Source organism: Calliopsis andreniformis, chromosome 7 (genome assembly GCF_051401765.1).
Source record: "Calliopsis andreniformis isolate RMS-2024a chromosome 7, iyCalAndr_principal, whole genome shotgun sequence".
Taxonomy (NCBI): domain Eukaryota; kingdom Metazoa; phylum Arthropoda; class Insecta; order Hymenoptera; family Andrenidae; genus Calliopsis; species Calliopsis andreniformis.
Genome location: NC_135068.1, coordinates 7,069,397 through 7,082,254, shown reverse-complemented (window position 1 = coordinate 7,082,254; position 12,858 = coordinate 7,069,397). Strand labels below are relative to the sequence as shown.

Here is a 12,858-nt window from a genome sequence, read left to right as displayed (position 1 = left end):
GCAATTTACTGCGAACTTCCGGTCCGAATGATCTCCATAATGGCAACGTTCGAAATGGATGTCGAAGTTATTTGTTTAAGGAAAATACCGATGTGTTTAAAAATCGCATTCATGAGTTTTTGTGTTGCTTTGGATAAATTTTATTAAAAAAAGATTTACACAAGTCTAACTTAAGTCCTTTGCGTGATGGAGGCATCGAAGAATTTTTTCCATGATTCATTATGTTGAGGAGCCATTTTACTTCACGATATCTTCGTATCATTTTGGATAGATTATTCAAATTTTTCACCTTTTCTTCGTTTTTAGAACATGTAGAAGAAAAATTTTGTAGGATTTCTTTTACTCTCGATAACTTCTACAAAAATGTGTCAAAGATTCATTTTTAGGGTAGTCATTTAGTATAGGGCGATTAAAAAATATTGATGAACTTAGAGGTCACTCTATGGAACGAAACGTTGAATGATGGCTTGAATAATTCATAGACTTCAATTTGCATTTATCGACATCGTCGATTAACTTCAATTAACAGGTACAATTTTGTTTTGCACGGAGAACGTTGCCTATAAATTTTAATTGACAGTCTCGCATAATTACTCCCGTAATAAATTTATTACACATGCCAATAAATTTACATCTACTTAACAGGCGTACAGTATGTAAAACCATTATTCGCAACTCATACCATATCAACTGCAACGATAAGTGTTTTATCCTGAGAAAGAAATATTCGAACACATTTCCCGAATTCAGGCGCTAGAGACCGAAAGTCAACGTTCATCCATTCCGAAGTCCTTTCATCTTCACAGAATTTGGAGAAAAGTCCATTCGAGACCGAAAATGAACCACCATGTATAAAACCTCTCTTGACATTCGGCCAAAGATATTCTCTGAATTTAATGCCCTTTGCCCTTTGCCGTTTTCCAATCTCCCGATTCGACGTTTACTTTCGCGCAACTGCAACTTCGGTTTTTTCAATTTCCATTCTTTCTTTCCCTTTTTCTACCCCCTCTGCCATTTTCATTCACTTCGAATTACTCTTCTATCCTTGCGCACTTTCCTCCGATTCCCTTTTCTACGATCCTTGGTGCGATTGTAACTTAACGTTGATACGTCAATTCCCCTGGTCCTCTCATACTCCTCTCTCTATTTCCCTTTTCCAAGGGTTCTAAATTTGCTGACGACGCGTTGATTATAGTAATGCCCGAAAGTTGGAAAGAGTTCGTTGCGACACCAGAACTTATTAAACTGAGGACTGCCTTTCGACACTCGACCTGGTTTAATTAAATTTCGCTTTGTGCGTGCACAGCTGGACAGTATCGTCATTAAATGCAATAAACTGCTATGTAGCGTAGACCTGAATAAAAATTATTAACTTCCGGTCGTGATTCACGTGCCTAACTTTCCAAAGGACTCTTCTGTTCCTTTGCTTGTGCCAGTAACTCCATAACCATTCATAATTAGCGAATCGACTAAAGTTGAGAAACTTTGAACATTAATTAATGATTATTGGATAATTAACTGGGGGAGCTGCGAGTCCTTATAAGGATCCAACTGATTTGTAACTGTTGGTGCAAGTGGTGCTAGAATTTCTCTGGTTTAATCTTATAATTTGAAGATGTTGAAGGATTTCCTTCTATTTTTCTGAATTTCATAAAATGGTCCTAAAGTAATCTTAAAAAAACATTTAAAATTATCTTAAAATTAAACTTTGAGATAACTTAAGGTTGACTTTGCAATTGGCTTTGAAATGAATCCAAAATTAATTTTAAAATTCACTTGAGCTTCCGAAGTTCGCTCGAACTTAATTTTGAAGTTAACTCGAGAAGGTTCTAAGGTAATCCTAAAACGATCTTTAAAGAAATATTGAAAAGTCTTCGAACAGAACCTTGAATAATCTTAACCCTACTCTGAAGTAGTCTTTAGACAATCTTCAGTCCCCCCTACAGCATTTAAAAATTCCAGACCAGTCCTAGATTTTTTAGTATCTCTAATCCTAAAATGAATTAACATCATTCCAAAATTCTAGTATCTTCACAATAAACTAGAATTCCCATAAGCACAGCATAATACATTCTTGTATCTTCACACTAAACTAGAATTCCCACATACACTGCATGATACACTGATATACCTTCTTTCTTCTGATAAGTACTCCTCTGGAATTCGAACTATCCCATAGTATCACTTTATCTTCGAGCTGGACAAGAATTTCCCAGTCACTGGTAATAGCACGTATTTAACTAATTGTAAGTAACTTATCCATAAGACAATCCGATCCAATAGGCATTAAGACAGAACAGGGAATTCTCGAGGAGAAATGCTAATCCTGCTTCCCTTCTTCCCGAAACGTTGCCGGTGGTAGGTGAGCTTTATGCACGCGTGTACACCAATCCGTAGACCATCTACCGAAATGCGCTACGTGTACACGCGATGGAGGGCAAGACGAGATGGAAACTCCATTCAGGTTGGTTGCGTTGCGAATTAACGGGATTTGCATCCCGTGAACCCGATGTTCCGGGGACACACAAACAAAATTGGCCACGTCTCCACACTATATGTCGCTTTGCAATTACAATTGTTGGATTCAAACTGTCCTGCAGCTGGTTCAGGGAATCCCTAAGGTTGTTACTTTGAGTTTCCTTCTGGGGGAAATTACTGTGAAAGTACTTCGATCCTCGATCAAATGTTACGTCGTCTTTCAGTTTTACATTGCTATTTTTTGGAAAATGTATTTCCACCCACAGTCATCCGAACTGTATTGAGTGATAATATTATCTTGTTGCAGCGACTGGGCAGCGTTCGAGGCGAAGACATACCATATATCTTCGGGCTACCATTGGTGGCTGGCGGAATTTTCCATCCTGGAAATTACTCTCGTCAGGATCAAGCCGTTGCCGAGACAGTCCTCACTTTTTTCACAAACTTCGCGAAAACTGGAAATCCAAACGAGCCGCGCAAGATTGAATCGGTGGATTACGGTGCACTGAAGGAGAAAACACGGTACCGAGGTCTCACGTGGGAACAATACGAAACTGGTACACAGAAGTATCTGACAATCGGTAGGTTCTACACTTCTTGCTTCCAACATTTCAGTGAGTGAACCTGTGTAAATTCTACCGACACTGTTGCTTTTGTCCACAGCGATAAAGCCAAAAATGAAGAGCCACTACCGTGGTCACAAAATGGCAGTTTGGCTCAATTTGATACCACAGCTTCACAGGCCAGGAGATGACGATGTCTCGATGCGGCATCATCATTTCCGGGAAACGGAACACCCTTTTTATGCAGGTAGATTACACGTTTCTTAATCTTATATGTAATATCTGGTCAATGCACAATAATGGTAACTCTTGTTCTATTTCTTGCTTTCAGGGCCAGTTCGAGACAAATGGTACACCCCACTACCACTAGTAGGAACGACTAAGACCAGTGCATATTCGACGACAGCATGCAGTACCTCAACAGGCGATGAAGTCATCACCGAGGACATCACCCCCATTTTGGACGACTCTGAGGATGACGCTGAACTCTTGCAAAGATTGGCCTCCCGGCATTACTACAGCACAACCACTGCCCTAGCTATAACCGTGGGTGTTGGTTGCATTCTTCTGGTGCTCAATATGTTAATATTCGCCGGCATTTATTATCAGAGGGACCGAGATAAAAAGAGGGCAGCGATGAACTGTACACCTAACGGACAGGAATCTCTACCCATGACAACCAGGTCGTCTACTAAAACGCCAGAGAGTCCAAGACCAACCCAAGAACCACCCCCATCCTACACGACTCTTACCAGAAGTCCTTCTATTCAAGAACACCAGCAAATTGTTCAGAATCAAGTGCTAGAAACGGATGAACAACCCAAAAGTGAACCAAAACCTGGCCATGGGACCAGCAACACCATCCATAAAGATCCAATACCTCCGAAACCGCCCACGAGGACAACTAGCTCTCTCAGTACGACTAGTGGCACAAATACTATTAAGAAACGAGTTCAGATCCAAGAGATATCTGTATAGCATTAGGGGTTGCCCCAAGAGGGCAACGTAAAAGCTAAGAAGGTGACTTTTGTGGAATTTGAGACTACTGCTGAGTCCAAATTCTGAGGGACTAAGAAGTTTCAGTGCTTTTTGATGTTTGCATTTCAAATGAATTGACACTGGATCACAAGCAAGGAATGCACATTCTTCAACTGAACTGAAAGTAGCGACAAATCACCATGTATGAACAAGTACTTTAATGAGGTGAAAAATGGAGTTATGATAATGAATTCAACTAAGCTGTATAACAGTGTGGTTATTCTTCTAAGGATTTTAAAGTTACATTTCCGTATTCAGTGAATCTGTGAAATAAATCAGAAAATACGACTTGAATTGAACAAGTCCTATGTGATTGAAAACTACAATGTGTGATACAATGTTAACTGCCGTTTTTTCAGACAATAGATTACGGAAAAAAATCTTTTTAAACTGTTCCTCTATGAGTTAAAACTAGTCAGTGGGAATTGGTGCATCATTTTGTAATCATGAGTGCCCTATCATATAAAGTAATTCTCATGATGTGGCTTGTTTGTAAAACTTTACACTTCGTCACAAATGAGTAGTGTCACTGAATAGTGATGAAACTAACTCTTAATTGAGTGAACTAATAATAACTAAATAAAGACTATAAGGCTCCATCAGTGAGCATTGTAATTATCTGTCACTGGACGTTGTGTTAGAACGCAATCAATGTCCTTTCAAGTGTTCTTCTCGTAGCTAACATCTGAGACAGAGTAGACATTAATGGTTACACAGGTGTAACTTCTGATATAGCTCACAATATAGACACACGAAAGATTCCTATTTCTGTTTATATGTGAAACTTCAACATCGTTTGTGTCTTTCCTATTCCAAGTACTGAAAGTCGTGCACAAATTCGCACAGATAATCAATTAAGTAATACCTATGTTATATAATTCATAGAAGAGTCAAGAACTGTACCCAAAAAGTTGCTATAAAAGCAACATCTAAAGTTGTATAATAATGGTCCTTGCGGTCTACTTTGTAGAGTCCTGTGAACATGATAATCAATTTAACTTAAAAATGAGAAAAACATTCGCAGATGTTTCATGTGTTCAATACTTGTTTTAAAAATACTATTTTATTTGATCCTAATTATTCCTCGATATTACTCATCTTCACAAATTTTATAGAATTTTTATCCACTACAGAATATTATGTTGCTTCGTTATATCAATATCACTGTTCATGAAAGAGTTTGAAAAAATGTATCTACGCACTCGATATTGGTAATTAAAAAGACCGATTAAAGCGTTCGGGGCAATAAGGACATTAACAAAATTAGAGATATCTATATAGAAAATAATGAAAAAACTAATGAAAATTAGTAACACTGTGCTTAAAAAACCTTGCTGTTCAATTTAAATACACATTTACGATATTTTGATTTGGAAACCTAAATATGATTCAACACGGCGAATAAGCAAGAAGCTGACCATACACAAAAACTGCATGAAAATATATCATACAGTATAAATTTAATACATTTTTACCTGATTCCCGAATTTAATGTCCTTTAAAATCAATCTTCTTAATATAAGCCCAATCAGGCTTATGTTCTTGTTGCCTCCAACGCTGTAATTCATGTTTGCAGTTTGCATATTTTGCGCAAGTGCAATGCGCAGGCCGGAAATTAAATTAAGAAGAATAGATGTTGGATATTGAAAATGCGATGTTTCTACTTTCTACCTTACCGACCACTATTTTAGGCTAAAAAATTGGCGGTAGCACTTGCAATTTCAAAAATCCTGATCGCATCGTGTGCTCAATAGTTTCCTCTATGACCAAATAAATTTCAGGTGAGATTACGTCCACGCATGCAGAAATATCTTCGTAGAATTTTTCAGACTGAATCTGTTATCGCGGTCTAAGAAATTTGTAACAAAATTATGAGTATTCAAAACGGAAAAAACGAATAATTCTTTCCTTATCGATAAATATATCTTTCTTTCTCAAATCTTAAGATTTCGATTGCGTGAACTGAATGAAAATGATTGAAATTAATCCTTCTTGCTATACTATTATAGAACTACACATCAAATTTAACGATTCAGACTGACCATGAGAACGTATTATTGTGTATAATACAAGTGTTTTCACGTTTACAATGTTAAGAAAATTCTATTAAGAGACTTAAACTTTCCTTTGAAGGAAGAACAATGTTACGAGCTTCATCAGGCATGTTGTTTCAATTGCCATGTAAAAAACTAACGCCTGTTCGATATAGTAAAATATTTATTTAATCGATCGTACGCGTTTTCCGAAGCACATGAAATAACGAAAGCGTATCGATACCATTAAGGACATAACGTTGTATTTAGATAGCAACATAGTATGCACGATATCGTGTAACTGTACTGTCGGTTTCGGTAATTTTCAATACAACGTCGTTATCGTGGCAGAGTAACTTCTCGAGTGTCGTTCGCGAATCGCCAAAAACATTGTGACTGTCCGTTGATCGTGTGAACGGGATATCAAGCACTCAACAGTGAAATTTAAATAGTAGATTCGATCAATCACCTTTGTAAATTTCACTGTAAAACAATAAAATGCTGATTTCTAAATATACCTCGATCTCCAATCCTTTAATCCTTTACCGTGCTCTATTGGGATTCGACATAAACGCCACGACGTCTGGTGGCAGAAAAAAAAAGCATTAACACTGCGTTGAGAACACGTTTTCCTTCATTAACATTTCCATGTCAAAGATTTACTTCGTTCAGGAATAAATTTCTTCAATTTTAACATTTCTACATTACTCAAGACAATTACGTGTATTTTGCGATCAACGTAATGTTATTTGTCGCTATTTTTAGTTCATATTGGTTAAGCCCTGTCCCTATGTCGAATCCCAATACAAATTAACGCTTTTTATTCGTAAAGAAACTATATTGTTACAGATTATAGGTACATAGGTACCTATAGGTACATGAAGGTGCTAGTGTTGGTCCTATAAAATAATGTACAGCTTACAAATATAAACAGTGTTGTACTCTTTATCTTTTAAATAATACACACTGCCTGAATACAACAGAAGGTATGCAGTGAAAGTAGCATAGCTACTTTGAAAATGTCTAGCAGTGTAACGTCAACTCTTATATTTTACACATATATGAGTCTATATAATAAAAATATGGATAATATATATAGTGAAGTAAGTATGGAATCGTTTTGGCTTTTCAAAATCTACTATTCCTAGAGCTAGCCGAGCGCTGCCTTTTTAGCAGGAACAGAATCACTATCGCTGGTACGCCTTTTCCTCTGACCTCGTTGTGCGTTGCGACCTAGCAAAAAATTGCGAGCATTAAATATCAATAGTATCTAAACCACACACAAGAATTTCAATTATGTTACATTCAGTGTATGAGAAAGTTGAACTCAGCGAGATCCAAATGATCCCTCGGTATTAGCATGGCAAAACATCATTATGAAAATAAGTTGTACATTATTTATAAGCATCTAGTGTTTGATCTTACCTCTTTTCTTTCCTTTAACATACTTCTGCCTAATATTTGCTATTTCTTCTTTCGCTTTCGCGAGATACTTTTCTTCCTCTTCACCCTCCAGAACACGACAAGTAACTTCTTTTTCCCGTATTATGACCTTTTAGTGCAAATAATACGTATGAGATGAATCAGTACAATGGAAAAGCTATTGATACCTAATTTCGAATACTGGGAGTCTTACCTTTCCTTCTTTCATTTTATCGACTACAGTTTTCGCGGAATTCTCTCCCTGAAGCCGAACCCAACCTTCCTTATCGCCTATTTTGAAATCAACGAATGCAATGGTAGCGTCTAGTTCACCTAAACGTTCTTTGATATCCTCTCTTGTACATTTATCAGGTGCATCGGTAAAGTGAATTACACAACCTTTTGGTAATGTAGTTTCTTTTTCATTATCGTCCTCGACTCCGCTTTCTTCGTCCTCTTCCTTTTTCTATAAAAGTGCAGAGGTTTTAAATCAATTAAGTTACGTTAAATACAGTGCATAAATTTTATACTAACGTCATTCTTCTTTGCCTTCATCTCTGACCTCTTTTGCCTTCTATCTTCTTTCTTTTTTGCCGATTCCACACTATAATCTGCTCTAGAATATTTCATAAAAATGACATTAAATATACATAACTTCGATGTAAGCATTATTTCTAAAACGCAAAGCTTTATCAACTTACGACCACTTCTTAATTAATTCTGTATCTCCATATTTTACAGATTCTCTAGCCATAAAAGCTTTCGCATCATCCAATGTTTTAAATTGTACAAAAATGGATCCCTTGAATTGCAACTTCTTGTCTTTATCGTGATATTTCCTCATCTATCAAACAAGAAAATGGTCTGAAAATCTAAACATTGTTTGCAAGTTTTCTCCAAGTTTATGAGCTCCCTTTATGCAAAATGTAGATACTTACAATAATATTTTCATATGGTTCGAAAGCGTTGAAGAAATTTTTCAGCTTTTCAATATTCGTGTCGTTCAAAGGAAATCCTTTTACATAAGCTGTTCTAGCTTCCTGTGCTTTTCTATACTCTTCATTGTATACTGGTAAAGGATGCTTCAACGACCTGCGAATCTTTTTTTTGTCCTCTGATACCTCTATGAGGTCACTCGACTCCAATGCTTTTAATATAATATCAACATCCTTGCTCATGGATGCTAACATTTTGAAATTTAACATAATGGCCATTGGTACCCATCCATCATCCAACTTTGTTTGCTCAATGAGGAACTTATCCCTTTGCATGTTTACATCCCCAAAGTAGAACTAAAGATAACAAAAAAATTCATTTTTGTAGCATTAAAAATCCTAAAAAAAAATACCAAGAAATTTCTATATTTCGTCCAGTGTTTTCAGAGATTTTCACTCGTGAAGGAAACGATAGAAAATAAACTGAACACCCTGTATATTCATGAGTACAGAAATGAGTACTCCATTTCATCATCATGGTCCTTAGCTAGTTAGTTTAGAATAGTACCTCCACTTGATTCTTGATCTTTTCCAACAGTTCAGAGGATGGTTCTGCGGGTTTCTCTGCCTCTTTTGTAGAATTTTCTTCAGCCTTAGGAACCGGCTTCTCGTCTTTAACCTCATCAGTAGTTACATTATTCGCGGTTTCAGTCTTAACTTCTTCTTGGCCGTTTTCCATTTTTGAGATTCTTTATTTGAAATGCTCTTTAAAATCACGTATTATTTACTTTCCCAGAAGCTTAACTCTAAACTATCACGAAGGAACTGTTTGACTTAAAACAGCATGACGCACACGTGCCCCTGCTTTTCGTGAAACCGGAAGTAAGTTTAGATGGCGGGTACAATTCACTGTACGATCTTTCAAACCATTGATAATATATAAAACAGAAGTGTCACACGATATATTTTCCAGTCTTACCATTTTGGTGTCACTCCCGACGTTATCGATTCTGTCTATTATGAGATTACAGCGCTACGAGTGGTAGAGAGTGAAACTAGACATTATAGAGGGTGATCAGTTTATTTGAAAATCCTCCGAGTGTTGGCAGGATTTATTATAATTGCTGTTAACACTCATCAGAGGGTTTCCAGATAAACAGTTCACCCTGTACAAATATCCTCTGATTGTAAGATATTTCTGCACAAAAATCTTAGTTATGGAATACATATCTAAATAATATACTTGCTTGTCAATAAATATTTTTATTACACACATGTATAACATACGAATAAACATTACGAAATAAGTATAAAATTTTGCTGAACAGGTAGTGATTATTCCAACATCATAAAGTTGCAAATATCTTTGTAATTTCTCGTTATTTAACAATCGAAGGTTTCCAATTAAACTTATCACCCTGCAATTACGTTAGAAGACACGTAGAGTGAGAGGTCAAAGAAAAATGGAAGAAAGAAGCGATTTGATCTTCAAATGAAACACTTCCTGTTATTTTTGTAATCTTAAATATAGGTAATCTTTGATATGCAGTTATCTTCTATTATCTGTCGGTGGAAGCGGTGTATTATTTCCCGCAATAAATGATTGCAATCTCAAGAAGCAAACTCGCAGCTGAAAATATAATTAGTAAAAGTGTATCGTTAAGGAAAAATGATAATAATTTGAAACTGAGCTCTTGAATGAAATCTAGATAGTCAAAGAGAATGACTAATAATCTTTTAATCAGATATGATTCACTGATATGATACGATAGAGATGAACTCATTTCATATAGGCGTAAAAAGGGAGTCTTTCGAAATTTAAGATAGTATATTTTTATAAAATACTTGAAGTAATGTAGACTTCATCAGATGAAAACTACTTTATTAAAATTAATAATCACTAAATGTGTTGCGACATTAGGCCAACGAAAAATGTGTTAGGAGGAAGCTAATAAAATTGTATTCGGATTAACAAACCGAATGACATTAATTTCTAGAATGTGTTCGATTTTCAAGGATTGCGATAATTATCTAATACCTATACAAGTATAAACATGATAACAGTAATTGCCCTCACGTAAAGTACTTTTATGATTGCATTTAACGTCGGTTTACGCTATGATTTGATAAATAATTAAAATAAAAATAGTATATTGTACGGACTTCAATAAAATCATCCTGTGGTATTCAATTAAATTTTTTCATTACTGATGGTAAAATTACTATGGAGATTCAAATATTTTTATAATTTTCATAACGTCAAACCTTTCCTTATTTTAAAATATTATTAAAAATAAACTGTTTCTCAATAATGACTATTCAAATGGGACTCAAATGTATCCAGTACTCCAAATTGAATAAGTATTATCATCTTCCGATTAATCAATTTTTTCCAATCTCCAAAATCCTACGATTCCTCGAGTTATTGATTTTTGACATTTTCAAGATCCTAATCTCTTAATCTTTCAACACTCCAGTCTCTTGAGCTCCTCAATCCTAACGCAAATATCCACAAAAAGGATGATCCTACCATGCACCATTAAAATTGCACTGAAAAGAATCCAAAACCAGATGAACTCGAGATGCAGCTAACATTCCGAGACATAAAGTAAACTACTCAGAGTTCAATGATGTTGTTTCCCAGCTTTGGGAATCAGGGAAGATCCGTTACAAAAAAGAAAGACATCTGCTGCACAGTTATCTGCGAGGCATAATTATTTCCGATTTCCAGTATTGGGAATCACCGAACGCGTTATCGCACCCCTCCACCCCGAAGATCTACTTTAGCTCAAGTTGCACGCTTTTCCTATAAAAGGCAGAGGAGTGTCTTCAGCGTTATCAGTTCGCGAATATACGACAAAATAAGTGTATCAGCTCGAAGTTTCCTCGTCCACCATGAAAGTGTTCATCGGTCTTTGCCTCTTCGCGGTCTTCTGTGCCGTGCAGGTAAGTGTACTGATTTTGGGTGCCAAAAACTTGCATTCCACACTCACACCTATGCTTAATGAAATTAGTATTTCTTACATGAGTAATATTGGGATAGTGGATTTAAGTAATTGAAACAGTTATCAGGTGTATTGTGGATACATTAATAAATAATAAACGTTTATTTGTCTTTTGAAGATTAGGGTAGTGTTAGCTGTCTAAATTGACTCAAAGTCTCTTTAATATTCTGGAAATTCAAAACTGTGATCTATAATTTCCGATTTTGTAGGTGTCAGCCTACAATCCTCTGGATCAGCTGAGGCAGCAACTGAATCTTGCCAAAAACAAAGTTGACGGTATTCAGCGTGACCTCAAGCGTTCCAGAAGCCTTTTGAGTATGAATACGAAAAACCAACTAAGCAATGATAAAATCCGGAGTATGTCAACTATAAATGACGTTGTGAACTCTGCCCTTAAGGACATCCGTGTGAGTACTCATCTTCAACAAAATACATCCCTACTGCGTCAAATTCATTGTTAACTGGAGGTCTCTATATCACGTGAATATTAATTACTTAGGCCAAGGTGGATGCTGCTAAGGCAGAAGGAAAAGATGTTGAGAATTGCTACACTACTGCCAAGAATGATTTAGGTAGCAACTCTAGAGCACTCTATCAGGAACTCAACCAGTGCGAAACGAAAGGCGAGCAGCTGCTTCAAGTGCAACTGGATATACTTTCTGCGGCAGAGGCGGTATGTAATTACAAAAAATTAGAACCAAAATAAACACAATTTTCTTGAATAGTTATCGTCGATTTCTGTTACCAGGTAGGAGACAAATATATTGCTGAATTGAACAGCGTTTTTCCTAACTGCTACTCGTCGAACATGAACCAAATGCAAACTTGCATCGCTATTAAACTGGGAACGATCAACAGTGCTATCAGATCGTACGATAATGAAGCTCAGTCGCTGCAAAGAACCACCCAAAGTGGCGCGAATAAGGCATACTTGGCTGCAAATTCTTGCAACTTGGATGTTAAGTCGAAGGGATTTTCTATGGGCACGAATGTGCGGATAGCTGCATCACGATGCATTGATAAGTGAGGCGAATCCATCACGAAGGATTTCTGACTGATGTCACTTGAAATGTTTTTGCGAAGATTATTTAACAATACTCTCAGGAATAGTTATGACACTCCATGAAAGAAGAATAATGTACCCATAATATTACAAATTGTATTACCTTAGGTAGATGGTATATGTAAATAGTAGTCACATAAAGTATTTTAATCATATCATTTTATATGTGAGACTGCACGTATACCGTATTCTTTAAATATAAAATTGAAAATAAATTCTTGAAACACCGAATACCGATTATCACTTTTTATTATTTAATTCTCTAAAAATAGTGAAGCTTGTTGTTTTGGATTAACACTGATTGAAGATAGTATTGGTCTG

The 12,858-nt window shown here is 36.2% G+C and overlaps 2 protein-coding genes and 1 non-coding gene across 5 annotated transcripts in view; 1 reads left to right on the top strand and 2 right to left on the bottom strand.

Moving 5' to 3' along the window:
* Nlg-5 (neuroligin 5) overlaps window positions 1-4,069 on the top strand; it is a 60,510-nt gene extending 56,441 nt beyond the window's left edge. For all 3 annotated transcript variants that reach the window (XM_076382065.1, XM_076382064.1, XM_076382066.1), the window contains 3 exons: window positions 2,786-3,059; window positions 3,142-3,288; window positions 3,373-4,069. In XM_076382065.1, coding sequence (XP_076238180.1) covers window positions 2,786-3,059; window positions 3,142-3,288; window positions 3,373-4,019 — 1,068 coding nt within the window. In that variant the 3' untranslated portion in view covers window positions 4,020-4,069. The remainder of the gene's footprint in view (window positions 1-2,785; window positions 3,060-3,141; window positions 3,289-3,372) is intronic.
* Window positions 4,070-6,278: 2,209 nt separating this feature from the next.
* La (La autoantigen-like) lies at window positions 6,279-9,345 on the bottom strand. The gene is made up of 7 exons (XM_076382067.1): window positions 9,038-9,345; window positions 8,473-8,826; window positions 8,236-8,378; window positions 8,069-8,150; window positions 7,749-8,000; window positions 7,538-7,664; window positions 6,279-7,345 (listed from the first exon to the last, which is right to left on the bottom strand). Exons 1-7 carry the CDS (start codon window positions 9,206-9,208, stop codon window positions 7,263-7,265), a joined length of 1,212 nt encoding a protein of 403 aa, XP_076238182.1. The 5' UTR covers window positions 9,209-9,345; the 3' UTR covers window positions 6,279-7,262.
* Window positions 7,413-7,492, bottom strand: LOC143182002 (small nucleolar RNA U6-53/MBII-28). The gene has a single exon (XR_013002382.1). It is a non-coding gene; the product is annotated as a small nucleolar RNA U6-53/MBII-28 (small nucleolar RNA).
* Window positions 9,346-12,858: the final 3,513 nt, after the last annotated feature.

Excerpts from the sequence above, each read along its gene's own strand:
- La (XM_076382067.1), bottom strand. The coding sequence starts at position 9,208 with ATGGAAAACGGCCAAGAAGAAGTTAAGACTGAAACCGCGAATAATGTA. Across the intron at positions 8,827-9,037 it reads AGATCAAGAATCAAGTGGAG|TTCTACTTTGGGGATGTAAA; the intron begins GTACTATTCTAA and ends TGTTATCTTTAG. Across the intron at positions 7,346-7,537 it reads TGTTAAAGGAAAGAAAAGAG|GTCGCAACGCACAACGAGGT; the intron begins GTAAGATCAAAC and ends ATTTTTTGCTAG.